The sequence below is a fragment of the Diceros bicornis genome, chromosome 5, assembly GCF_020826845.1.
Source record: "Diceros bicornis minor isolate mBicDic1 chromosome 5, mDicBic1.mat.cur, whole genome shotgun sequence".
Taxonomy (NCBI): Eukaryota; Metazoa; Chordata; class Mammalia; order Perissodactyla; family Rhinocerotidae; genus Diceros; species Diceros bicornis.
The window spans coordinates 75,730,305-75,758,228 of record NC_080744.1 but is presented as its reverse complement, the minus strand read 5'-3'; the positions used below and the strand labels follow the sequence as shown (position 1 = coordinate 75,758,228).

General features: G+C 36.0%; 1 protein-coding gene across 3 annotated transcripts in view; it reads right to left on the bottom strand.

The window, feature by feature from the left end:
* Nucleotides 1-25,673, bottom strand: part of UBE3A (ubiquitin protein ligase E3A) — a 124,523-nt gene extending 98,850 nt beyond the window's left edge. For 2 of the 3 annotated variants that reach the window (XM_058542253.1, XM_058542251.1), the window contains exons 1-2: nt 25,553-25,673; nt 22,237-22,281 (exon numbers count right to left, since the gene is read on the bottom strand). In XM_058542253.1, coding sequence (XP_058398236.1) covers nt 22,237-22,281; nt 25,553-25,572 — 65 coding nt within the window. In that variant the 5' untranslated portion in view covers nt 25,573-25,673. Of the gene's footprint in view, nt 1-22,236; nt 22,282-23,829; nt 24,026-25,552 lie in introns of all 3 variants that reach the window. The other variant, XM_058542252.1, reaches the window with a different exon arrangement.
* Nucleotides 25,674-27,924: the final 2,251 nt, after the last annotated feature.

The window sequence follows — 27,924 nt, the reverse complement described above, 5'->3', positions numbered from 1 at the left end:
CTTTTTTTCCCTTTTTCCCCCCAAACCCCCAGGAGATAGCTGCACGTCACAATTCCACATCCTTCTAGTTGCTGTATGTGGGATGCGGACTCAGCATGGCCGGAGAAGAGGTGCGTCGGTGCGCGCCCGGGATCTGAACCCAGGCCGCCAGTAGCGGAGCGCATGCACTTAACCACTAAACCACGGGGCCGGCCCAGGAGAAGCTATTTAAAGTATTGATCCAGCTATCACCATCTTGTTTCAACAGTTTGTAAATACTTGATTTATAATTAATCCAGAACTTCTATCTGGTAAAAAGGTTTTTTTCCAATTATCTACCATATAGGGGATTTAAAAATAACTTTATAAACGAAATATCCAACGCTTGTGTTATACTGCAAGAAAGTTGCTCAAAGCACACAATCTTGAACTCAAAACATGTCATTAAAGGGGCCGACCCGGTGGTGCAAGCGGTTAAGTGCGCGCGCTCCACTTCGGGGACCCCAGGGTTCGCAGGTTCGGATCCCAGGCACGCAGTGACGCACCACTTGTTAAGCCATGCTGTGACGGCGTCCCATATAACAAGTAGAGGAAGATGGGCACAGATGTTAGCCCAGGGCCAACCTTCCTCAAGAAAAAGGGCAGGATTGGCATAGGATGTTAGCTCAGGGATAGTCCTCCTCACAAAAAAAAACCAAACAAACAAGTCCTCAAACTTCCTCATTAATCCCATGCCATGGGAACATCAAATACTTTGAGTTCCCTTAGGGCAAAACCTTATATTCCTCTTACTCTGTGAACTTAAAGTATGTAGATTAATGTTCCATTATGGTTCTTCCAGCAGAGCTACCAGGAATATTATTACTTCACCAAGGGGATTACTTCACCAAGCAAGAAGCTGAACTATGCCATCTCTATGGTTTATTCAACTCTAAAATCTATGTTTCCACTATCTGATGATATGAGATTACCACAATTTAAGCAGAGTAGTCTACTGGATCCAAGGAAATGTAATTCACAGCTATCCCTTTTGGTCTCAAATTCACATGATGCACTGGAATAAAAACTACAAATAATCAAAACTAAAAAAAAAAAAAAAAAAAATCAGGGGCCGGCCCTGTGGTCTAGTGGTTAAGTTTGCACGCTCTGCTTCGGCAGCCTGGGGTTCATGGGTTCAGATCCTGGATGCGGAGCTGCACACTGCTTATCAAGCCAGGTTATGGCAGGTGTCCTACATATAGGTTAGAGGAAGATGCGCACGGATGTTAGCCCACGGCCAATCTTCCTCAGCAAAAAGAGGAGGACTGGAAACAGATGTTAGCTCAGGGCTGATCTTCCTCACACACACAAAAAATTACCTAATTTAATTCTCAAAATGTTCCTACAGTTATCTTACTAACGTGAAGGACTAAATGACAAATGGCATTAGAGTTTATATCTTGTTAATCGCAAGAAACAACAACTAACAAGGCAAATAAGCAGTAGATAAGGAACACACTATTAAGTCCAATTTTGCCTCAAAAGTAGAATTTTGTCTCTAAACTATCAAGGTAAGTGACAAAAAGTAATAATTCAAACACGTTCAATTCATTCTACACTTCTATTTTTCAAATGTTCCATGCAAATTTACCACTCATTGCATGCAAATAGAGAAAAAAGGGAAAAAAACCACAAAACACATTTAAAAATTGCATGAACATGACTTGGGAGATATTTTATTATATGTACTTATAAACAACCTCACTGTGGAAAATTAAAGATTATTATTCCAGATACATCACTATGCAAAATATTAAAGTGACAACATATAAAGAAAGAGAAATACAGAATTTAGAAGATTTATATCATATGTTGCTATTTTTCAGTAAAGAATGGGAGATTAATATGCCATCCTCTCCCAAACTGCAGTAGATTTCTGTAGTGACAATATAAATAGGTATGTATTTCTTTTTTGGAGGAAAATTATGAACATGTATCAAAAGTCATAAAAATTAATCACAGAATAAACCACACAAATTAGAGATCCGATTTGTGGGAAATAATTGGACAATTTTGCAAAAACACGTTGTTTCCATGAAATCTGGAAAAAACTGACATGCCCAACAATAGGGGATTACTTAAATGATCTGATAACCATTCACACAATGGAATAAATAGAAATTACCCAGATCTGAATTTGGCAAAAACAGTCTTCCTCATACATCACTAACTGACAAAAGATAGTTACAAAGCAGTAAGTGTAGGATGAAGCTATTTTTATTTCAAAGTATTAATAGTCATTTTCTATGAACGATGTGATTGAAATGGGTTTTTAAAATTCTTCTTTTAGCTTCTAATTTATTTTTCTATAATAAATGTGCTACTTTTATATTAAAAACTAATAAATATGAATGAGGAAAATGTTCACATACATAATTTGAATGGCCTCAAGGATTATTGAATTGTCCATATGATTTTTCAAAGATTAATTATCAAAAATCAAAACACCGGGGCCGGCCCAGTGGCGTAGCAGTTAAGTGTGTGCTCCACTTCAGTGGCCCGGGGTTTGCGGGTTCGGATCTGGGGTGCACACTGATGCACCGCTTGTCAAGCCATGCTGTGGCGGCGTCCCATATAAAGTAGATGAAGATGAGCCCGGATGTTAGCCCAGGGCCAATCTTCCTCAGCAAAAAAAGAGGAGGATTGGCATCGGATGTTAGCTCAGGGCTACTCTTCCTCACAAAAAGAAAAAAAAAAATCAAAATACCAAAACACTCTAGCTATTTTCATTAATAAGAATGTCAGGTTTTGTCCCAAAAAAACCCCAAAACCCCAGTCATATACATAAAGCTTCTGTATGTAATGCATGAAGGAGAGTGAACAGTAAAAACAGGATTAAGGCTGAGAAATCAGAAGACCTGCATTAAGCTGCTTCTGCCTCTAAGTAGCTGTATGATCCTGAACAAGTAACTCTCTGAGCCTCAGTTTTTCCCATCTTTAAGATTCCTTTCAGTTCTAAATTTTAAGGTTGAATTTTAAGATTATTCTATGTAACAAGAAGGTGAGCAAGGAACTAGCTTTTGTTGAAAGTCTGATAACAGACTAGACACATTGCTAGGCACTTTGACATAGATTATCTCATTTCAATCCCGTGACTTTAAGGATTATCTTTAGTCCACAGCCAAAAAAGGAGACACAACTTAAAGAGTTAAATCACATACCTAAGATCACACAAAGGAAAGTGCAAAACCAGAACAAGAACAGGGGTCCAGGGTCTTCTAGCTTCAGAGTCTAAGTCGTTTCCACTATATTGTCTTACAGTAGGTAATTCATTTCAAAATAACTCAACAATAGTAGTACTAAAAACTTTTATGGAAAAAAAATCCCATAAATAATGACATAAATAATGAGTAATTGAAACAAATTAAAAACCTTCTGAAACATCATAAGTTGAATCTCATATTTATGCAAGATATCTGGTATCACACGAGTACACTAAGTTTCTTGAGGAACAGGTACCACTACATTCTGTAAAGTTAATATATGTATAATTTATTGAGGAACTATGTGCTAGGCACTTTACAGATGTTCCCACTTTAAAAGGCAGTAAACCCTGGCAGTTAAGAGCTCACACTCTGAGGCCAGATTGCCCAAATTCACATGTTGGCTCTGCCACTTATTAACTACGTGACCCTGAAATGACTTAGTTAATTAACCTTTCTGTGACTCAGTTGCTTCATCTTTAAAATGATGGTATACATGAGAAATATCATGGCTGTGAGAGAATTAAATGAGTTAATATATATATAAAGTGCTTAGAACACTGTCTGGCACATAGTAAGCACCACGTAAGTGTTAGCTGCTACTATTACTGATACAATTGTTATTACCATCCTCACAAGTCTATGAATTAGCTATAATAACCCTCATTCTGGTGATGCTTGGAACAGTTATAACAAGTCACACATCTAATACGAGATTTGAACCCAGGCTTGACTCTCAAACTTGGGCTTTTAATACCACTAAGGGCAGATTTAATACCAGTAAGGGGAGAGCAGACCCCTCTATCTGATCTGCTTCTCTACCCCAAGACTTAGAAATAGCAGCTATACTGATGAGACAGGATTGAAAGGAGACCATGCCACAACCTCCATGTTATCAATGGAATCAACAATATTAAGCATTTTTCTTCTTTCCTCACTCCAATGACACCTTGAATTATCTGTGTACAATTCTGTATCCCCATCGAATTTACAGCATATAAAAGGCCTCTAAGTGGAGAATGTGCACACTAATAATGACATTTTGGAAAGTAACATGTACAAGGTTAATCTCTATACACTGGGAGTCACCAAATCATAGCTCCTGGGCCAAATCTATCCCACCACCTGCTTTTTACAGCTCAAAAGTAAGAATGGCTTTCACAATTTTAAATGGTTGAAAAAGTCAGAAAAAGAATAATATTTTGTGACATTTAAAAATTATATAAAATTAAAGTTTCAGTGCCCATAAAGTTATCTTTATTAGAACATAGCCAAGCTCATTCATTTATATATCGTCTATGGCTATTTTAGCACTACAATGGCAGAGCTGGTAGTTTTAACAGAGACTGTATGGCCTGCAAAGCCTAAAATAAATACCACCTGGCACGGCCCTTTACAGAAAATATTTCCCAACTCTTAATTTAAAATCTGTGCTCTCTGCCCTCCAGCGGCATTTCCATCTAACCACATGGCCTCCTCACTTTCTTTCCCCTCAGCAAATCAATGCAGTAAAATGTATACCTTTCCCCAAGTATGATTAAAGAAAAGAAGAAAAGGAGAGAGGGGGAGACAAGGGAGGAGGAAGAGAGAAGATGAAAAGAATAAGAAAAAGAGATTAAAAAAGCAAAGAAATGAAGAGAGGCCTTTCCCTGACTGGGTCCCTTTAGTGACACTTTATCTGCCATTCATAATCAAAACTACCAGAAAAGGAGCTATGGCTTACTTTCTATAATTTCCTCACATCTCACTGACTTTTCTTACTATTTAAGAAACAAAGTTCTTTATAATATATTGATTTTCTATAAAAGTATGCTTTTCTTATCAAGTCAGTAATGAAGGTCAAGTGAGACCTTCTAATGAGACAGCTCTCCAAGTTAAAGTAGACATCTAAAAATATTTAAAAATTTAAAACAGACAATACTTTCCATTTACTTATTTTATTTCTGTAACTGAATTAGTGAGACAGTCCTACAAATAAATGTTCTATGGGACAAATCATATGTAGAGGGCCAGAGTTACTCTAGAAAACTTGACAGAAATGTTTTTAAAATGGTTTCACCTTACGGGGAAGTGTACTGATGTCAGCAATTGACATTAAAATGCATAAAAAAAGACAGATTTATGATAAAACAATGTAAATATTAATGGTAGAATCTAGATGGCAGGCATACAGTGTCAATCATAAAATTCTTTCAACTTTGCTACATGTTTGGAAGCTTTCAAAGTAAAACACTGAGGGAAAACACTGTTATCATATTGCAACGTTTTTAGAGAGCAGGTCAATTGGCAGAGGAAATGGTTTCAGCCATCAGTGGTAGAATAAGGAAAACCAATGTCAGCATCATCAATGGCACTAGTACCACATTTGCTGACTTTAACTCTGTTTTTTAGAAGAGTCCAGTACTTAACAAAAACAAAACAAGCAAAAAAGCCCTATAATAATAATGATAAAAAAGAGCTATAAGCTGACCATAACTATGCAAAGGAACTTAATCTACCTGTCATGAGGACAAATATTAGGAATGCATGTTTAATGTTCCTATACCAACGGCAAACCATTGAGGTTAGAACCACTGAAATGGCTGCCAACAATATAGGAAAACGATCTTAAATTGAACTTCGTAATAGGCAGTTGGAAAATTAACAATGAACAGAAGAACGAAGAAGATGAATCCAAAAAAACAGCAATTGTCAGAAAGCGAAGATGTGTCAATGAACAATGAGCAAACCAGATTGAAATCAGAATTAAAAACTTCAATGATAGAAGATAAAAGAAGTAGTAACTGTGACATGCAACATAAAAACTAATGGTGGATAAAGTAAAAACAACAAAGAAAGATAAAAAGGCAAAGATCAAAAAGAACATGTGAATGTAAGTAGAGTGACTTTAACTGAAGATGAAGTCAAATGAATATGTGAGGAACTGAGAAGCCAGAGATAAAACAGAAAGGGCCTAAGGCTTGCATAATCAGTATATAAAGCTAACAACCACGGTTTACTAGCTTCTCAAAGTCAGTAGAGTATCTTTTCCTTCCTTCTAAGATGCTGCCTTTGCAAATACTCCACCCCCTCCTCCTAAAGTTACATTTAATGTAAAAATTGTGGAATAATGAACAATGGTATCCTAAATAGTATTAAGCCTCATAGAAATATATTTGATAAAAGACATCTGTAACACAGCTATGCTCAGGTTTAAGGTTGGGTCTGCTACAATGGAACTAAGTGAATTATTAGATTATTTCAAGACTGCATCTACTACTGTGAACTCATTAATTGTGGCTCATTAACCCACAAACCATTAACTACAGAATAAGACATAGTTTTATGAAATATAAATAAATACAAATTGATATTTTTTACTGTTAGAAATGTTTAATATAACAATAACTCCTAAGTATTATTTTATTGATCTTTAAAATCTCAATGCCCAGAATGCTTGTTATAGAGTAAACACAAAGTAAAATTGTAGAACTAATAAATATTTATATAAAATCATTCACCTTAAAAAAAAAAAAGTGTCACATTTTACAGCGAGGTTATAATACACAAAATATATCCATCCCTTCCTCCAATTAAGATCCGAAAAGGAAAGCAACACAAAACACATGTTGGCATTAGTGTAGTGTACCTATTAACTATCTGTAATAATCATGAAATATGGTCTTTGATATTTTTTTCTGAATCAAAGATAATCAAGACAGAAAATTTATCCCTTGACTAATTATACACGAGTGTCTACCATGGACCAGACAATATGTTGTAAATTCTGTGCTAGAGATCTGGTTGGCTGATTATTTTGCATTCTAGATATTTGGATCACTCTTTTAAAATTATCTTTTTTAGGGGGTTAGGGAGCTGAGAAAACTTTGGAGTTATTAGAAAACTTAATAGCTTTTATATATACTGTTGAGAAACACCTAGAACTCTTTCAGGCTTAGAGTGAGAAAATCCTTAAGACTGATCTTTGAATTTATACTAAAGATTCTTTGACATACATCCAAGTTAGCTTTGTACAGGTGATAAACGAACCTGTAGGCATGTTCCTTCTACCAAGTGAATTGTAGAAATACTAAATTTATCTCAACAAACATAAAAGCTAACCAGGAGTGGCATTAGCAAGATGGAGAGAAAAGAAGCCCCAGAACTCATTTTCCCACAGAAACACTGACTTGGGTATTGTCCAAAAGCCCTTTATGAGACCTCCAGAAACCAGTTAGAAAGTTGCAGTACTCCAGGCAAGCTCAAAGCCAGAAACAGCAAAGAAAAGTTGTTTCATTCCAATTGCTTCAACCCTTCCCCACAAGATGGCACAGTTCACAATCATGATGAAAAGCCCAACTTGCAGCTTCACCTTTGGGAACAAACACAAGAGCAGAATTACGTCCAACATTTTAGTTTTTCAGGGCGGTTGCACAAGAGACTAGTTTCTCTCTTGCCTGACTCAGAGCAGTGATGGAACCAGCACCCACTGGATGCCTGGGACTCACAGGAAACACAAGACAGTTCCCTGGCTTGTTGCAGCACGAGAGAACCTGAAGTACTGCAGAAGACGCAAGAGAGGGCAAAAGACTACAAGCTCTTGAAAAAAGAAACCAACAAACCACTTCAATTGGGAAATTACAAGCACAAGTCCAGAAAAGATGCACTTCCATAAAAAGTTTTAGAGGTACCAACTATCTTTAGCTGGGCTGAATGATGAAGGTCTTCCCCTCCATGAAGCCAGTCCATAAAGACTGGGAGAGGTGGCTGTTTTTTCAAACGCAAAATCCACAACACAAAATAACAAAGCACATAAAAAAACAGGGAATCATGGACCAATCAAAGAAACAAAACAAAGCTCTAGAAAATGACCTTAAAAAAAAGAGATCTATGAAGACCTGACAAAAAAATCCAACATATTTGCCTTCACGAAACTCAATGAGCTACAAGAGAACAGAAAGAGACAACTAGATGAAATCATGATGCATGAATAAAATGAGAATTATCAAAAACAAAAAAATGTAAAAAAGAACCAAACAAAAATTCTAGAGGTGAAGAATACAATAACTGAATTGAAAAATTCACAAGAAGGACTCAATAGCAAACCTGATCAAGCAAAAGGAAGAATCAATGAACTTGAAGGCAATCATTTGAAATTATCAAGTCAGAGGAAAAAAAGAAAAAATAAATGAAAAGTGAAGAAAGCCTAAGAGACTTGTGGGACATCAACAAGCTGATCAATATATGAATTAGGGGTATCCCAGGAGGAGAAAAGATAATGGGGCAGACAGCTTATTTTAAAAAATAATAGCCAAACACTTCCCAAATCTGAGGAAGGAAATGGACATCTAATTTTAAGAGGCTCAAAGGACTCCAACTAAGAGGAACCCAAAGAGGCCCATACTAAGATACATTATAATCAAACTGTCAAAAGTCAAGGACAGAGAATCTTGACAGCAACCAAAGAAAATGACTAGTCATATACAAGTGGGCTACCATAAGACTATCAGTGAATTTCTCAGCAGAAATCCTATAGGCGAGACAGGAATGAGATGATAATATTCAAAGTGCTGAAAAAAACAAAATAACTGCCTATCAAAAACACTGTATCTGGCAAAACTGACCTTCAAAAATGAAGGAGAGGGCCCAGCCCCATGGCCGAGTGGTTAAAGTTCCTCACAGTCTGCTTTGGTGGCCCGGGTTCACGAGTTCAGATCCTAGGTGTGGAGCTACTCTACTCACCAGCCATGCTGTGGCAGTGTTCCACATACAAAATAGAGGAAGACTGGCACAGATGTTAGCTCAGGGCTACCCTTCCTCAAGCAAAAAAAAAACAGGGGGACTGGCAGTGGATGTTAGCTTAGGCCGAATCTTCCTCAGCAAGAAAAAAAAAAAAAAAGGAGAAATAAAGCCCTCATAGGATAAACAAAAGCTGAGATGGTTCATCACTAGGCCTGCCTTACAAAAAATGCAAACAGGAATCCTTCAACTTGAAACAAAAGGATAGTAAACAACAGAAAAGCATATAAAAATATAAAGCTCTCTGGTAAAGGTAAACATATAGATAAACACAGAATCCTGTAATACTGTAACTGTGGAGAGTAAATCAGTTTTAATTCAAGTATTGATTTAAAAGAAAAACTTTTAAAAAAACTATATCTTAATGGATACAAAATATAAAAAGATGTAATTTGTGTCATCAGTAACATAAGGGGGGAAGAGATGTAAAGGAGTAGAGTTTGCATCCAATTGAAATTGTTACCAGTTTAAAATAGATCATTACAAGTATAAGATGTTTTATGTAATCCTCATGGCAACCACAAAGAAAATACCTACAGAAGACACACAAAAGAAAGTGAGAAAGGAATCAAAGTATGTCACTACAAAAAAATCAACAAAACACAAAGGAAGACATCACAAAGAGAGGGGGGAAAAATAACTACAAGACATAGAAAAAACAATTAACAAAATAGATATTAAGTTCTTCCCTATCAGTAATTTAAATGTAAATGGATTAAACTCCCCAATCACAAGACACAGAGTATCTGAATGGATACCAAAAAAAGACTCAACTATATGCTACCTATAAGAAACTCACTTTAGCTATGAGGACATACACAGGATGAAAGTGAAGGAATGGAAAAAAACACCCTATGTAAATGATAACCAAAAGAGAGCAGGGTGGCCAAATACATAACAGAAAAAAGAGACATTTAAGTCAAAAACTGTCATAAGAAACAAAGGACACATTATATAATAATAAAAGGGTCAATTCACTAGAAAGATATTACCATCATTAAATATATATGCACCTAACAGCAGAGCACCCCAATATATTTAGCAAACACTGATGGAATTGAAGGGAGAAATAGATAGTGACACAATAACAGTAGGACATTTCAATATTTCACTTTCAATAATGGATAGATTTAACCAAACAGAAAATCAATTAGGAAATAGAGTCTTTGAACAACATCCTAGACCAAATGGACCTACAGGCACATACATGATACTCCACCCAACAACAGCAGAATACATACTTTCTCAATTGCACATGGGACATTTTCCAGGAGAGACCACACGTTACACCACAAACCAAGTCTGTTAAGAAGACTGAAATCATACCAAGTTATCTTTTCCAACCACAATGGAATGAAGCTAGAAATCAAAAGCAAAAGGAAAACTTGAATATCTACAAATACATGGAAATCAAACAACATAGTCCTGAACAAGCAACGGGTCAAAGAAGAAATCAGAAGAGAAATCAGAAAATATCTTGAGACAAATGACAGTGAAACATAATATACCAAAATGTATGGGATGCAGCAAAAATAGAACTTAGAGGGAAGTTTATAGTGGTAAATGCCTATATTAAGAAAAAAGAAAGACCTCAAATCAACAGCCTAACATTAGACCTCAAGGAACTACAAAAGAAACTAACTCAAAGGTAGCAGAAGTAAAGAAACAATAAAGATTACAGCAGAAATAAATAAAATAGAGAATAGAAAAATAGGAAAAAAAGATACTAAGAGTTGGTTTTTGGAGAACATCAAGAAAATCAACAAACCATTAGCTAGACTAAGAAAAAAAGAGAAAAGATTCAAATAACAAAAATCAGAAATGAAAAGGACACATTATAACTGATGTCACAAAAATAACAAGGATCATAAGAGACTACTATCAACAATTACAGGGCAACAAATTGGGTAAGCCAGAAGAATGAATATACTTCTAGAAACATACATCTAACAAGACTGAATCATGAAGAAATAAAAAATCTGAAGTAACCTATGACTTATTAAGGAGCCTGAATCAGTAATAAAAAAATTCCCAACAAAGAAAAGCCGAGGAAGACCAGTTAAGTCCAGATAAAGGACCAGATAGCTTCAATGAAGAATTCTACCAAAGATTTAAAGAAGAATTAACATCAATTCTTCTCAAACTCTTCTGAAAAACTGAAGAGAAGGGAACACTTCCAAACTCATCTTATGAGGCCAGCATTACCTTGATACTGAAATGAGACAAAGATACAAGAAAAGAAAAATATAGACCAATATTCCTGATGAATATAGATGCAAAAATCCTTAATAAAATACTAGCAAGTAAAATTCAACAACACAGAAAAGTGATTCTACATCATCACCAAATGGGATTTATTCTTGAAATGTAAGGATGCTTCACCATATGAAAAAAATCAATGTAATACACCAAATACACCAAAATGAAGAACAAAAATAACATGATCATTTCAACTGATGCAGAAAAAGCATCTGACAAAGATCAACACCCTTTCATAATAAAAACACAACAAACTAGACACAGAAGGAAATTACCTCAACATAATAAAAGCCATATATGAAAAGCCCACAGTTAAGATTATACCCAATGGTGTAAAACTGAAAGCTTACCCTCTAAGATCAGGAACAAGGCAAGGATGCCCATTCTTCACCACTTATTTTCAATACTAGAAATCCTAGCCAGAGCAATCAGGCAAGAAAAATAAATAAAGGCATTCAAATAGGAAAGGAAGAAACAAAATTATCTCTGTTCACAGATAACGTGATCTTATACACAGAAAACCCTAAAGACCCCACAAAAAAAACTGTTAAAACTAATAAATGAATTCAGTAATGTTGCAGGATACAAAAATCAACACCAGTTTTCTATAAACTAACAATAAAACAATTTGACAAGAAAATGAAGAAAATAATCCCATTTGCAATAACATCAAAAAGAACAAAACACTTATGAATAAATGTAACCAAGGAGGCGAAAGACTTGTATGCTGAAAATCACAAAATATTGCTGAAAGTAACTAAAGAAGACACAAACAAATGGAAAGACATCCTTAGTTAATATTTTTAAAACATCCATACTACCCAAAGTAATCTACAGATTCAATTCAATCCCTATCGAAATCCCAATGGCATTTTTTCAGAAATAGAAAAAAATCCTAAAATTCATAGGCAATCTCAAAGGACCCCAAACAGTAAAAAACAATCCTGAGAAAGAAAAACAAAGCCAGGGGTCTCACACTTCCTGATTTCAAAACATTTTACAAAGCTACAGTAATCAAAACAGTACAGTATTGGCATAAAGACAAGACATATAGACCAATGGAACATAACAGAGAACCCAGAAATAAACCCTTACATACACGGTCAAATGATCTTCGACAAAGGTGCCAAGTCTACACAATGGGAAAAGGACAGTCTCTTCAACAAATGGTGTCGGAAAAACTGGATATCCACATGCAAAAGAATGAAGCTGGACCCTTACCTAACACTACATACAAAAGTGAACTCAAAATGGACTAAAGACCTAAAAGTAAGACCTGAAACTATAAAACTCCTAGAAGAAAACACAGGGGGATAGCTTCATGACATTGGATTTGGCAATGAATTCTTTTGATATGACACCAAAAGCACAGGCAACAGAAGCAAAAATAGACAAATGGGACTACATAAAACTTAAAAACTTCTGCACAGCAAAAGAAACAATCAACAGAGTGAAAAAGCAACCTATGGAATATTATCTATTCAACCTCCTAGGTCTGACCAGTACATTAGCAAGTAGAAAAACCAGAGGGTTGAGGCTGGAAGATAGTAGAGGGGCCATGGAACATCTCTGTAAGAAAAGGAAGAACAAATGGGATGAGATAAAGAAAATAAGAAAGTAAGACTGCAACCTGACATGGGTGTTTTAATTAAAGGTTACAGGGGTAAGACAGTTCAGACTGGCATGCCCATAGGAAGGAGCAGCGAAGCAGAGGTGAAGGTTACTGAAAATAAAATGGTTGCAGCATTGAGATGTTAGGGAGTTGGATGTTAACAATATAAACAAAGACTGCAGGGGATCCAGAGCAGAGTGGAAGAGTATGAGTATTGCAAAGACTGAGAAGTGACTGGGATATCACTAGACAATAAAGACAGAAGATGACATAGCCAGAAGGCAGAGCCTCAAAAAAGCAGGGATTTTTATGCTGAGAGAGTAACAGGAATAGTCCAGATGTATCATTAGAAAACAAGAATAGCAAACAGTGTGTGGGAAACGAAGAGGTCAAGGCTTACTGCGCCTGTAACCTAGCTTCTGTATCTAGTAATGTAGAAACCGTTCTCATCAAATCACTACTTTTCACTCCTTATTTCACTTAACCTTGCTGAGAGATGTAGACCTTTTGGAAACTATTTTCTGTGGGCTTTCAGGACACTATTTCCTGATTTCCTCCTTTCTCTCTGGCTCTTCTTCAGAGACTTCCCCTCCTAATTTAGAAATGTTTATAATCCCCAGAGACTAGCCATTAGACACTTTCTCTTTTAAACTTCTCTTTGGACAGTTTCATCTTTCAAGGCTTTAGCAATATCTGATGACTTCCAAATGTCTCCTTCAGTATAGTTCAAACTCTGCTTGAGAATCCAGCACTATTCTAGGTCCTCTGGCTATTTTCATATGGGCTCTTTCTTCAAGAAACTTACTGCTTAAAGGAGAAAGCCAGATGATTTTAATATTATAGGGACTACAGAGGTATGGCAATATAGAGAGAGGCAACTCAGCCAAAATGAATCACAAAGGATGACTAGGAGCTGATGACACAAAAGGTGGGAAGAACATTTCAGATAAGAGGGAAATGAGTGAGTAAAGGCACAAGGGCCCAAGAACATGCTCTTATGACAACTGCAAGCAGTTCAATAGTATAACTAAGTTCAAGGAAGGGCCCAAAAACTATGAAGAGGTAGGGAGGTGCCTGGTTATGGGAGATTTTATAATAATTCTGATTTTAACCAGCAAAGGAGTAATCTAATAAAAGCTAACGACTTTCTCCCCATAAAAATGCACATATACTCCATCTTGAAAGAAATTTCAAAAGATTCACACACCACTCACAAACCACTAATTAAGAACACCTGCAGTAGGAGTCACTAAAGGGTTTTAAACAGATCAGTGACTATGTCAAATCTGCCTTTACAATAATTCCATCTTCTAAACTGGGACCAAAGTTGGCAAAACTAGAGGCAGGCAATCCAGTTAGGTAATGACTGCTGTAATACACCAGGCAAAGAATGAAGCAGTAGCAGGAATGAAGAGGAGGAAACTGATACAGGAAATATTTTTTTCTTTCTTTTTTTTTTTTGTGAGGAAGATCAGCCCTGAGCTAACATCCACGCCAATCCTCCTTTTTTCACTTAGGAAGACTGGCCCTGAGCTAACATCTATTACCAATCCTCCTCCTTTTTTTTTCCCTTTTTCTCCCCAAAGCCCCAGTAGATAGTTGTATGTCACAGCTGCACATCTTTCTAGTTGCTGTATGTGGGACACGGCCTCAGCATGGCTGGACAAGTGGCGCATCGGTGCACGCCCGGGGATCCGAACCCAGGCCGCCAGTAGCGGAGTGCGCACACCTAACCGCTAAGCCACGGGGCCAGCCCCTACAAGAAATATTTAAAAGACCATAGTTTGTAGAGGGTAAATGTGTAGGAAGAGCTGAATATCTAGGTTTCTGGTATGAGCAACTGAGTAGAAGGTAGTGCTACAATCCAAAATGATAAGAACAATGAGCAGTCATTAACATACAGTGAGTGATTTTTGTACATTATGTCCTTTAATCTTCATAATTATCCTACAGAGAAAATAGTAGAAGCCAATAAAAGACATAGTGAATCAAAAAGTCCTGCTTTTAAGTAATTTGGGGGGAAGAGCATCCCTTTTATTTTCACTGACCTCTTTTAGCTTTGAACCCCATTTACAGCTGACAATCTCTATATAATAAAGGTAAACTATTCCCATTAATGTTTCTTAAAATCTTTTTAGGGACACACAAGATATAATGAATAAAATGCAAAATTCACATTGATTCTAAAAAATCCTTTCATTAGAGTACCTCAACAAACACAATCAGCTTTGCTCATTCTACTCTCTCAGAAGACTCAGCAAGAGTCAGTTCATCTACTTATGCATCCCTACCATGAACTAGGAGCAGGTTTCCTTCTATTTAAAAAAAACCATGCAGGGCCGGCCCGGTGGCACAAGCAGTTAAGTGGGCGTGCTCCGCTGCTGCAGCCCAGGGTTCGCCAGTTCGGATTCCAGGCGTGCATCCATGCACTGCTTGGCAAGCCATGCTGTGGCGGCATCCCATATAAAGTAGAGGAAGATGGGCATGGATGTTCCAGGGCCAGTCTTCCTCAGCAAAAAAAGAGGATTGGCAGATGTTAGCACAGGGCGGATCTCCTCATACACACACACAAAAAACTATGCAAACAAGAAGAGAGTGGAGTGAAATATTTAAAGTATTGAGGAGAAAAAAAAAAACACCAATCTAGAATTCCGTACCACGTAAAATTATTCTTCAAGAGTGAAAGAGAAATACAGACTCTCCCAAATAAAAATTGAAGGAATTTGCTATCAGTAAAGTTCCTTGCAAGAAATGTTCAAATAAGTTCCTTAGAGAGAAGGAAAATGATATAGATCAGAAACTCCAATCTACATCAAGAAAGGAAGACTACTGAAGAAGGAATAAGTGAAAGTAAAATAAAAACTTTTATTTCGCTTAATCTTAATCGATCTCAACGATAACAGCTTGTTCAAAATAACACCAACAACGTATTCGGTTATGAATACTTACGTGTGTATATAAGTGTGTGTGTATAATTATTTACATATAAGTGAAATGAAGAGAGCAATGATAAAAGGAACAGGAAGGAGAAATTAGGATTTTGTTATTATAAGGTACTCATTCACACTCCCTGTAATGTGATATAGTGTTATCTGAAAGTGAACTAGGATTAGATATAAATGTATATTGCAAACACCAGGACAACCACAAAAGGCAGAAAAAGAGTAGAAGACAAAAACAGAAACAAAGAACAAGGGCAACAAATAGAAAACAGTAACAAACATGTTAGATGTTAATCCAACTACATATCAATGGTCTGAATGCACCAATTAAAAGATAGAGATTGTCAGAGTGGATCAAAAAACAAGATCCAACTATAAGTTGTCTACCCTTTAAAGACATATATAGATTAAAAATAAATAGAGAAAAAATATACCATACTAACAATTATCAAAAGAAAGCAAGAGTAGCTATATTAATTTCAGGACAGACTTCAACGCAAGGTAAGTTATCAGGGTTAAAAAAGAGCATTACATAATGATAATTGGGTCAATTCTCCAAGAAAACATAACAATCCTTAACATGTATGCATCTAACAACAGTCAAACAACCTGAGGCAAACATTGATAGAACTACAAGAAAAACTAGATGAACCCACTATCATAATTGGAGACTTCAACACTCCTATACGGAATGGACAGATCCAGTAGGTAGAAATTCAGTAAGGATGCAGGTGAACTTAACAGCACCATCAATCAACTGGATACAATTAACATCTATAGACTACTTCATCCAACAACAGCATATTACAACTTTTCTCAATCTCACATGGAACATTCACCAAGACAGACCACATCTTGGGCCATAAAACATACCTTAACAAATTTAAAGAACAGAAATCACAATGTCTACTCTCAGATTACTAATATCAGAAAGGAAAGAAGGGACATCACTACAGATCCCACGGACATCAAAAGGATAATAAAGGAATACTATAAACAACTCCATACCCACAAATTTGATAACCTAGATGTAATGGACCAATTCTTTCAAAGATACAATCTGCCAAAACTCATAAGAAATAGACAACCTGAACAGGCTTATACCTAACAAAGAAATTGAATCAATAAACGATAACCTTCCAAAACAGAAAGCACCAGAACCAGATTGGTTCACTGGTGAATTTTACCAAAAATTTAAGGAAGAAATTATACCAACTCTCTACAATCTCTTTCAGAGTATACAAGCTATATCTCCATAGTCTACTCTGATTAAAAGGCTCAGCTCTCCTATCAAATAATATAATGCATGTAGGGTACTGAGCACAATGGTCTGTTACATGGTAAGTACTCAAGAAGATGTTAGGTGTTATTACCCAAGTTCTATGAGCTGTTTGTATATAAATCAGTTTATTTATATACAAACTGATCTCAGAAAATTCTTCCTACATTTCTGCAAGCAGAAATAAAATTTTGCATCAAATTAGTAATTTCAGAGGCCAGCCCCCTGGCATAGTGGTTGGGTTCAGTGTGCTCCACTGTGGCAGCCCAGGTTCATGGGTTCGGATCCCGGGCAGACCTACACCACTTGTCAGCCATGCTGTGGTAGAGACCCACATACAAAGTAGAGAATAACTGTCACAGGTGTTAGGTCAGGCTAATCTTCCTCAAGCAAAAAGAGAGGAAGACTGACAACAGATGTTAGCTCAGGGCAAATCTTCCTCAGCAAAAAAAAAAAAAAAAATTAACTTCATTCTTTCCTAAAATAAGTATTTACTAACTACCTATTATATGCCAGGCACTCTCATTAGGCTTCCATGCTAGTATTAAGTAAGCCAGAAAACAAAGCTATCAATATGAAACAAGTCAAATAACATTAAATCCCTTGAATACAGCAGGATAAGGGGAACAGAACTTGATGAAAGTTGGTCAGGCCTCTCTGATAAGGCATCATTTGAGCAGAGAGCTTTGAAGTAAGTGAGAAAGGAGGCCATGTGGATACCATAGAGAAGGGTCATAACAATAGGCTCAAGTCTTAAGAACACCAAGACATAAGAGCAAGAGCATAAAGCCAGTGTAGACAGAGATGAGCAAGACAAATGGAAAGTCACAGAAGTGAAAGGGAGCTCATAGAGGGCCTTGTAGATCTTTAGATTTTACTTTGAGAGAGATGGGAAGCCTTTGAAAGGTTCTGAGCATAATTAATATGCTTTAACTTCAATTTTAAAAAGATCATTCTGGCTGCTACATAGAAAATACACTGTAAGGGGCAAGGATGGAAGCAGCAAGGCTATCGGGAAACAATTTCTTTCTTCTGGCAAAAGATGATCCCTTTAATCAGAGTGGTAGAGGTGGAAATGGTGTGGGGGAAAAAGGGGCACAGTTGAATTATCGATATTTTGAAGGTAGACCAACAGGATTTGCTGATAATTTAAGTCAGACGAAGAGAAATCAATAATGCTTCCAAAGTTCTGGATGAACTAGAAGGGGGATAAAAAGAGTTGTTACTGATTAAAATGGCAAAAAGATTATAAGAGAAGTAAATCTGAGAGGACAGAAATCAAGAGCTCTATTCTGGATTTGTTAAATTTGAGAATCAGACATCCAATTATTGGATATGAGATTCTACAAGTCAGAGTTGGAGGTGAAAAGATGAGAGTTGTCAGAGTATTTACAGTAAAGCTTTTACCTACAGAGAAATGATAATGAGGGCCTGAGGACTGAGTCCTGGGTCACTCCAACATTTAGAGAAAACTGAGTATTTAAATAACCTTGCTAAATACTGAAACATAAATCACTTGATACATTTATTTACCCTTGCTCCATTTACTGTCTTACTTATATACCTGAAAACATAACCTAAGTGTTAGAGATAGGGTTGGGGAGTAACTACCAAAGATGAGAAATCTGAAGTTACTAGAAATTACTTTGAAATCATTAAGAAAACTAATGAGTCTAAATTAATATGTACAAAAAGATGCTACTACATGGTACATATAAATTTAAACAAAATCCAGGTGGAATATACATAAAACTGAAATAAAAAGATCTGGGTTATTGTGTTAGTTCTATTTCTAGACTAAACTATAAAACGGCATGGAGCTGATAAAAATTTTTACTGTTTTTCTGCACCCTAGAAAATAGGCAACACTAAGAATTCCTAAAAACAAACATGCATACTCTTTAATTTTATATAAATTACTATCTAAAATGCACCTGAGGTGTTCCTAAAGGATGCCAAACGCAAACATGTCTCAAAGTGCCAAAAAAAATCATGCTTCAATAAACTGCCATTATTCAAACACCCTAGCTAATTTTTAGGTGAAACCAAGAATCCTTCATTACATATTTTGTACATCAAGACTCACAAGATTACGGTAGAATTAACCTGGACCTACTCACCTTACTGCAGGTAGAGGAATTTGAGAAACAGTGGCAGACTTGACTTAGAGCTATATTCCCACAGCAACTATGGCTAGAATCTCAGATGTCTTTGTGGAGACATCATGGTAGGTCTAATTTCCTATAATTTTACCTTAACATGGTCAAGTTAAACAGTACGATGGCTTGCTAAACTCAACCAGAACTTAACACCTCAGTTACATCTGGAATCTTGTGATAAATACCCTATCATGCCTCATATTCTTGCTATCCTTGGTTTTTACTACAAAATGCAAGCCTCATCTATCTTTTTTCCATTCTTCACTCTGATCCATCCTCCTAACCTATTCCACCAAGATCTCTAGAAACAGATTTATGATACAGGTTGCCCCCTATCTTCAACTGCTTTATATAATGGTTCCTCAACTTCTTAGCTTTCACTAAAGCCTCGATTACCCCCAAAGGTATTGCTTGTCTTGCAATCCTTTTATGTGAGAGTTTCATAGACAAACCTCTAATTCTACCATTATTCTTCTAATTCCTCGTATTAAAAACAAACAATGCCCAACCCCCCAAACAAAACAAAACACAACACAAACACTGCTTACAGTTTGAAATCTACCTGAGTATCTTCTACCTTTCCTCTCTGTTCTGGAAAATTAGACCCATATATTGAAGGTCTATTTTGTCCCCAATTACATCATTGCAATGGTAACTTTAATGTCTGTGTGCATGACCTATCCCAAAACTCTAGCCCCTAAAATACTTGACTTTCTTGAGTGACCTTCACCTCCTTTCTGTCAGCCAATCACTACCTTAGGCATATTAAACACCCAACCTCTGATCATTATCATCTATCCTTACAAGAGTTTCACTTAATACTGAACTATCTCTGACCTATCAGGCTTTTTGTAACCAACCCAACACCTTCATCTGGTACCACAACCTTTCCAATCATGGCCATTGCATAATGACATATAAATTCAACTACTCCAATGTTAACATTCTATGCACAAGTCACTAGTGATTCTGTCCCATCTGCTCTGCTAACACCCAACCCTGAAATACCATGCATTTTCTTCTGACTATTAAAGAAAAGTCTTTAAACTGCAACTATGATAAGGTCTCTAACCTCAGCTGGCCACTCAGTAGCAAGAGATACTCAATAATATTTGGTCCACTCCTTCATCCACTCCCCCCCAGTAACTTTCCAAGTTTTCATAGTCTTCTCAAATCTCCTAACCAAACTCTGTGTTCCACAAAACACTATTAAAAAATGCTTCCTAAAAAGTTACATAGTCACAAAACTACAATGAGATATCACCTCACTCCCATTAGGATTGCTACTTAAAAAAAGAAAAAGATAATTACTAGTATTGATAAGAATGTGGAGAAATTATAATCTTTGTGCACTGTTGGTTAGAATGTAAAATTGTACCGACACTGTGGAAAAGTATGGAGGTTCACAGTATGGAGGTTCCTCAAAGAATTAAACATAGAATTACCATATGATCCAGCAATCCCACTTCTGGGTATATACCCAAAGAACTGAAAGCAGGGTCTCGAAGGGATATTTGTTACCCATGTTCATAGCAGCATTATTCACAACAGGTAAAACATGGAAGCAACCCAAGTATCTGCTGATGGATGCATGGATAAACAAAATGTATACATACACACAATAGAATATTACTCAGCCTCAGAAAGGAAGAAAATTCTGACACATGCTACAACATGGATGAACCTTGAGGATATTATGTTAAGTGAAATAAGCCAATCACAAAAAGACAAATATTCTATGATTCCACTTATATGAGGTAGAGTAGTTAAAATCAGAGACAGAAAGTAGAATTGTTGTTGCCAGGGGCTGGGGGAGAGAGGTGCATTTGGGAATTATTGTTTAATGGGTATTGTTGAGTTTTGCAAGATGAAAAGAGTTGTGGAGATGATGGTGGCAATGGCTGCACAACAATATGAATGTACTTAATACCACTGAATTGTACACTTAAAAATAGTGAAGATGATAAATTTTGTTATGTGTATTTTACACACTCTCCTCACACACATGCACACAAAAAGGTTATATGGACACATAAACTTGAGAAACACATTTTAGAGTCCCTTCTTGGAGATTCACAATGTACAGCAGCATTTTAAAGGATTTCCACTATTTCAGTAAAGAAACTCGCTGTTTAAGTCTGAAAACTTAAACTTTATTTCCCAAACTTATTCAACAATCAAACCCCTTTTTCAAGAAGCACTTAGCATCATCTCAAAGGAGACAGAAACAGTGGTGTAGCAGACCTAAACTAATTTACTGAGAAAACTGATAGTTCAGGCACAAATGACCTTGACTTTCCCATTCTCATCTACTAACACATTTAATATCACGTATCTATCCTTACCTCCTTCTTCTAGTTTCAGAAGATGGGGGTCTTTGCTCTTATTCAAAAGCAATCCCTATTACCTATATTCTTCATTGCAACCCTTACTACCTCAAAAACCTTGCTTCAATAATTATCATCTCTCCTATTACCTTAAACTTCTTAAATTCTCACAACTAATCACTGAAGTTCTTACCTATTTCACTTTCTAAATATTTTTCTTAAATCCAGAAAACTTTATCCTGAATTCCTATTATACCACTGCCCTTGTTAAGGCTTTCATTGACTGAACTACTGAAGCCCTAACTGTATCCACAATATAGCACCTACTGCCTTACACAAAGAAGGCACTTAATAAATGATTGTTAAACTGAACTCTTCCCCCATCTCTGCATTTCCCCACAACTGCTAGGTGAGCAAAAAGACATAAGAATCCAGGACTATGCAATTATTTATCTAGAAGTAGAAACCTAGCAACATGTTACCAAGGTTTAGAGGTATTTATCTGGTAGGGAAAAGAGCAGATATATCTCTATCTCCCAATTTATTTTTTAAAGCATTACTCTCTTTCAACCAGAAATTATTTTCAAATAATGTGATACCATTTTAAGCAAGGTAGGGGAACTTAAAAGACACCACAGCCTCAACCAAGTTACACTTACATTCGGCTAGCTTCAATGTCGTCAGACTGAGTTTTTCCTGGTGATCTGTAAAATGCAATTGAGGAAAGTTAAGCAAAATATTCCATATTCCAAAAAAGGGCAGACATATTATTTTGGAAGACAAATTTGAAAACAAGATTTAATCGTTAACAGTTTTAAAAGTAAGTAAAGATTTCAACATGAGAAAAAGTGGTCAGATCAGGTTGCCATACAACACATGTACTATTAAGGGCTAGACTAATAAAAAAACTCAGTGCATTTTTTTTAAGGAAACTGTAAACACTATATTTAGATATAAACATACAAACCAGTGTAATAAATCATAATTACTCACAAAGTCAAATATTTACAATAAACACACACGCCTATAAAACTTTCTACAGCCAAGTATTGCTTATCCACAATATAAAGGATATTCACTGGTATTTATAGTCCCAAACTTTGGATGAGGGGTCAGCAAACTAAGGTCTGGGTCAGCCACCTATCTCTGTAAAGTTTTACTGGAACACAGCCATACTCGTTCATTTACATATTGTCAATGGCTGCTTTCGTACTACACGAGCAGAGCTGAGAAACTGACAGAAACACATGGCCCGCGAAGCCTAAAATATTTATTATCTGGCCCTTTAAGAAAAAGTTTGCTAACCTCTGCTCTAGATAATTTACATGTAAATCTAACAGCCTTCCTGAATTTTAAGACACTTAAGTCAAATTTATCATTCTGATCATGATTATCTTGGTTCAACAATGAAATTAGCTTTCCCTGAAAAAACAGTGGCAGGATAGGATGTACTACCTATCAAAAGTGTACCATCCTGAGGTATTAAAATTTTGCTGTGGGTAATTGTGAACTGACTTCAATTATAAATAGTTGCTAGTTACTTTCTATTACTTTTTTAATCTACTGCTACCTTATGTAGAAATATTCAAAATTCAAAGACACAAAAGAAGCCTTTTAATTTCATTTTGGGGTATGAACCAATTTTGCCTACCCCTACCACACTGTTAAAAAAATAAATCCCTGTTACCCTATTTACTTTTATAAACAGCATCAGTCAATGTATATTAAAGTGAATCAACATAATACTGATTTCTAATACTTTCAAATTCTCAAAATAGGTAAAATACTTTTTAGAGGTCAAAAGATAAATTTTCAAAATGACATTCCAAGGACTTGATTTGTGAATTTATCACTGACTTGAGACTTCAAATTCTGAACAACTTTAACAAAAGAATCTTAAAATCAGATTCACCAGCAAGGAAAAAAAAAAAAAAATCTGTTTCCACATTTCTTAGCTCTTAAAAAACTCACTTCTTTATCAGACTTTCAAAATTACCCCTCACTGCAGTGCGTTCAGAGTCCAAGGACAAGAATGCAAGGAAAAAAAAAAAAAAAAAAAGACTCCAGCAGCTCAAATATTAATTTTTAGATCTTCTTTGCTGTGTATTTATATTTTCAGTTTTGTACAAAATTACATTGCAACTAAAAATTGAGGCATGCTGGAGGTGGCAGTGACTTGGCAGTGACACAAATGCAAAAATTTCACTCCACCCTCTCCCCCAGGGAGCAAGCAAATCACCTTTGTGACACACCTGGTCTCCACCAGCCTTGTGGGTAAGTACCCCAAGATTGCTTCCAAACTTGTATCTCTCAGACAGAAGAGCTAAAAACTGATGATAACCCCATGTACCAGCTGACTCATTTTTGAAAGTGCGACCCTCCAGCATCAGATGTCATACTGTAAGGAGGCAGAGCAGGCTTGCAAAACAAAAAATAAATCTGCTGGCACTAAGGGAAGAGAGGCAGATTAGAAGCTTTCAAACATGTAGGCAGCAAAACTTTCAAAATTAACAGGGAAAGAGAGAGAGGGAAAAAAATGATGACACAATGACAGGAAAATTAAAATACTGCTGCAAAAAGGTAAGACACAAGCAAGAAGAAAAACAAATCTGAGTCTTAGAAGCACAACTTATAACTGCTGCAAAGTTTTGAGATTCTGAAATGGGATAGAGGTTAAATACATCAACAAATAGTAACTACATTCTATTTTCCAATGTCTTTCCCCAAATAAGAGAATACGTAAACATTAGCATCAAAATGTCATCAAATTATTGTAAACATACTAGATTATCATTTAATATTAACATATATTACAGTGAGCTACTAAAAGCCATTAGTCAAACCAAGTACTTTAAACCAATTCAGTCTAAAAGGACAAAAGAATAAGAGAAGACTGAAAGATTATTATCCTAAAACAGATCTATCCTGGGTGTCTTAAACATGGTTAGCACAAGTTGTTTTCTACTCAAAATGGGAATTGTTTTTTAATCAAGAGAAAAGTGAATATACATAGAACTAGTAGAAATATTTTCTTGCAGTGAGTAGTAAGAGTACACGTTGGAATAAATTTCTAGTCATTCTGCTTAGAGTATATTTCTACAATATTCTAAATAATTTACAAAAAAATATCCTGAAGTTAGGATTCAAATTCTCAAAACAATGAAATATCTAATATCTAACATAGTTTCCAAGCTTTACTTTGGCCCCTAAAGAGTCTCTTTATTCTTTACTGTCAAGATGTTGGAAGTAAGGATCCAGTACACACTAGTAATTTTACCAAATTCAGGACATGTGATCAAAGGGGGAAAAAACAAGAACCATTGACTTAGGTTAACCTAAAGTTTGTCAGAATAACAAGTCAGAAATTTTAAAACTGAAACAATAAGCAAGTAACATTAGAAAATAAAAAATAAATCTTGGAAGAGTCTCAATTTTAGGTCTTGATTTGGATCACAGAAAACGTGATCACAAATGCCCACTAATCTGAATTCTGCAGCATGAGCTAGAAAACTCAAATGGAGGCTCACTTCCAATAATAGTGAGTGTAGGTTCTCCAGCCTGCAAACCACTCCTTTGACCTCCACTGTAACTCTCTAGGACAGAAAAGTATACTAGTTTTATTAAAATTGTAAAAACTTCTAGAGAAGTGTTTAGTTAAAACTCTCACCACATTAAAGGTACACTTTAAAATGCATATTAAGTTTTTCATAGGTTTTATAAGGTTCATAATAAAATGTTTATTTAAAAACTTGAAATTTTTGAGAAATGCTTTCCTGTTGTTCATACAGATAGGTCTGGGGGACAAAAGCACGAAATATTTTAGACAGGAGATTACATGGATAAGCATGTCAACTCTTAGGTCCACTATTCTTAGCAGTATTCCTGCCAACTATACATTTTCTTCATTTTATACAGCACATATTTTACTTTACAATGACAGCCTTTTAAAGGCTGTAAAATAACATTCAAAATTACCTTTTACAAGCTGTGGCCATTCGGTGACATCAGGGTGGATCACAGCTTTGAGTCACTGATTAAAAACAGGTTGTCACACCAGTCTAGCTGCTAACTTGATCTGAGCGTAGGTTTAATAACTCTAATAAATTAAACAAATCTTTGGTTAGAACACTTTAATATATAAATCCAATTCATTGTTCAAAAAATAATCTTCAAAGCTTTGAATTAGGTATCAACGCAATGTTCGTCAGAAGAGTAATTAATACAGAAACGTGTTTAAGGACTATTTTCCAGCATTTTTTTCCCTTAAATTATCTCTTCACTTGAGAAAATGTGGCAATAATTTTTTGTACTTTTATGGAGCATTACAGTTTATGGAGCACTTTAGTCAACACTATCTTGTTTGACTCCCATGACAACTTTGGCTCTACCTAATCAGGGTAGATACTATACTAAGAATTAAAAAAAAAAAAATTAAGCACCCTTAGAGTGATTAACTGACTTGCCCAAGATTTTAGAATTAGTGTTGAAGCTAGAACTAAAACCCAGATCTACTGACTTCCTATCCAGGGTTAGCATTTTTTGATTTGGTTTAAATTTTGCTATACAGAGTTCTATGATTTAAACATACATAAGGGAGCAAAAACTTAGAATATGGATTGAGACCCCACAATAGTTTAAATGAGACTAACAGTCATAGGTTCCAGGTAGCCAAATGCTTAATGGAATAGTTATATACATATATATACACACACACACATATATACACCAAAGTCTAGTCCTACTTATTCTACATTTAAGTAGGGTGATCTAACACTAGCCAAAACCCCTTGGGTACTTCATGAAAACATGTTCCACTCTTTCTCAGCCATAAATCCATTCATATTCAATTTCATGAGAGAGAATGGCAAAATATGAAAACACTTCCTCCTCCCTCAACCTAATATCTTTTGATCCCCTTATTTGGCCTTAGCTGAACTTTCCTGATTGTCACGGTTCAAATTTATCATGTATTCTAATCATATTGTAGTTCTGGCAAAGATATACATCTGAAATATCCCAGTACCAAAAGCTCAATCCATGCAACTAGTTTCTCCCCTGATGATTTCCCTACCAAACTGTGTATCCAGGTCAATTCTAAAAAGCAAACTAAGGAAAGATAAAAAAAAGACCCTTGATAGTTAACACCTTCAAAGTGACAACAGACAACCACAGAAGATGGTTACCAGCATGGGTCAGAACCCAATATAGAACAGCAAGGTATCTGAGAACCCCAAGAGAAGGGCTGAAACATCAATGCCTGAGCCCACACCTCCGCCGCCTATGAACTTGGGATTCTAATTCATATAAGGGTGAGAGTTGGCCTACATATACATAAGAAATTTTAGGGGACTCCAATAAATGGAACTTATAATCCCTGGAAGGCATAATTCAATTTCTCAGATTTTCCTATCATAGCTACATGTCTCCTAATATGAACCCAGAACATTCCTGAGGTCGTATGAAGAAAAGGAATGGCACCCCTGAAATGAACACTGCTCCCTCTTGGGTTCTCATAAGACTAATCCAAACCTGTAAACATAAAAATGAAAAAGTTATAATACCTTTTAATTGACTAATTAACTGAGGTAAATTAATTCATTAAAGAGTTACATGTATTATGAAATCTACTCAGTCAAGTTCTCTCTTCTAGTCCCCCTTTTTCATGAGTTCCAGTGCCCAACACTGCACAAACAGGCTCCACAGCCAGTGTGGATTCAAGTCCCTGTTTGGTCACTTACTAGATGGGAAATCTTGGGCAAGTTACTTAACCTCTCTGAGCCTCAGATTCTGCATAGGTAGAACTAAAATGATAGTAGTATCTCTTTCAGAGGGCTGTCACAAGGATGAACAGACTAACGTACAAATTGCTCAGAACAGTGCCTGGCACGTAGTAGGAGCTCAACAAATGGAATCTATTATTACCTCAGAGCCTCACAGCCACACTGCTCCTCAATCTTCTTATGCATATTATTTTACTTCTCACAGCACACTAACCTCTTCTAAATTCTTTCAGAATCCCACTTGGGTCCCTCATACAGTCTACCTGGTAGCATAGTGATTCAGCACCTAGCGCAAGGCTTTAAAAATGGCAGGCACCCAAATTTGCTGAATACATTTTTCATTACTCTAACCATGACATTAAGATACACATGCAATTTTGAATTCCAAAAAATAAAACAGAAACATACCATATTTCGCCAAACTTCTGAGGAGCTGGTGAATTCTAAAATCAGGCTCTTACAGATTTTTAACCTAAAATATAAAACACCTCACTCAATTCTTTTTACATAGACAACTGGATAAACTTTCAAAGGGAAAACTTTTTCCTAACATTTATTATAAAAGGA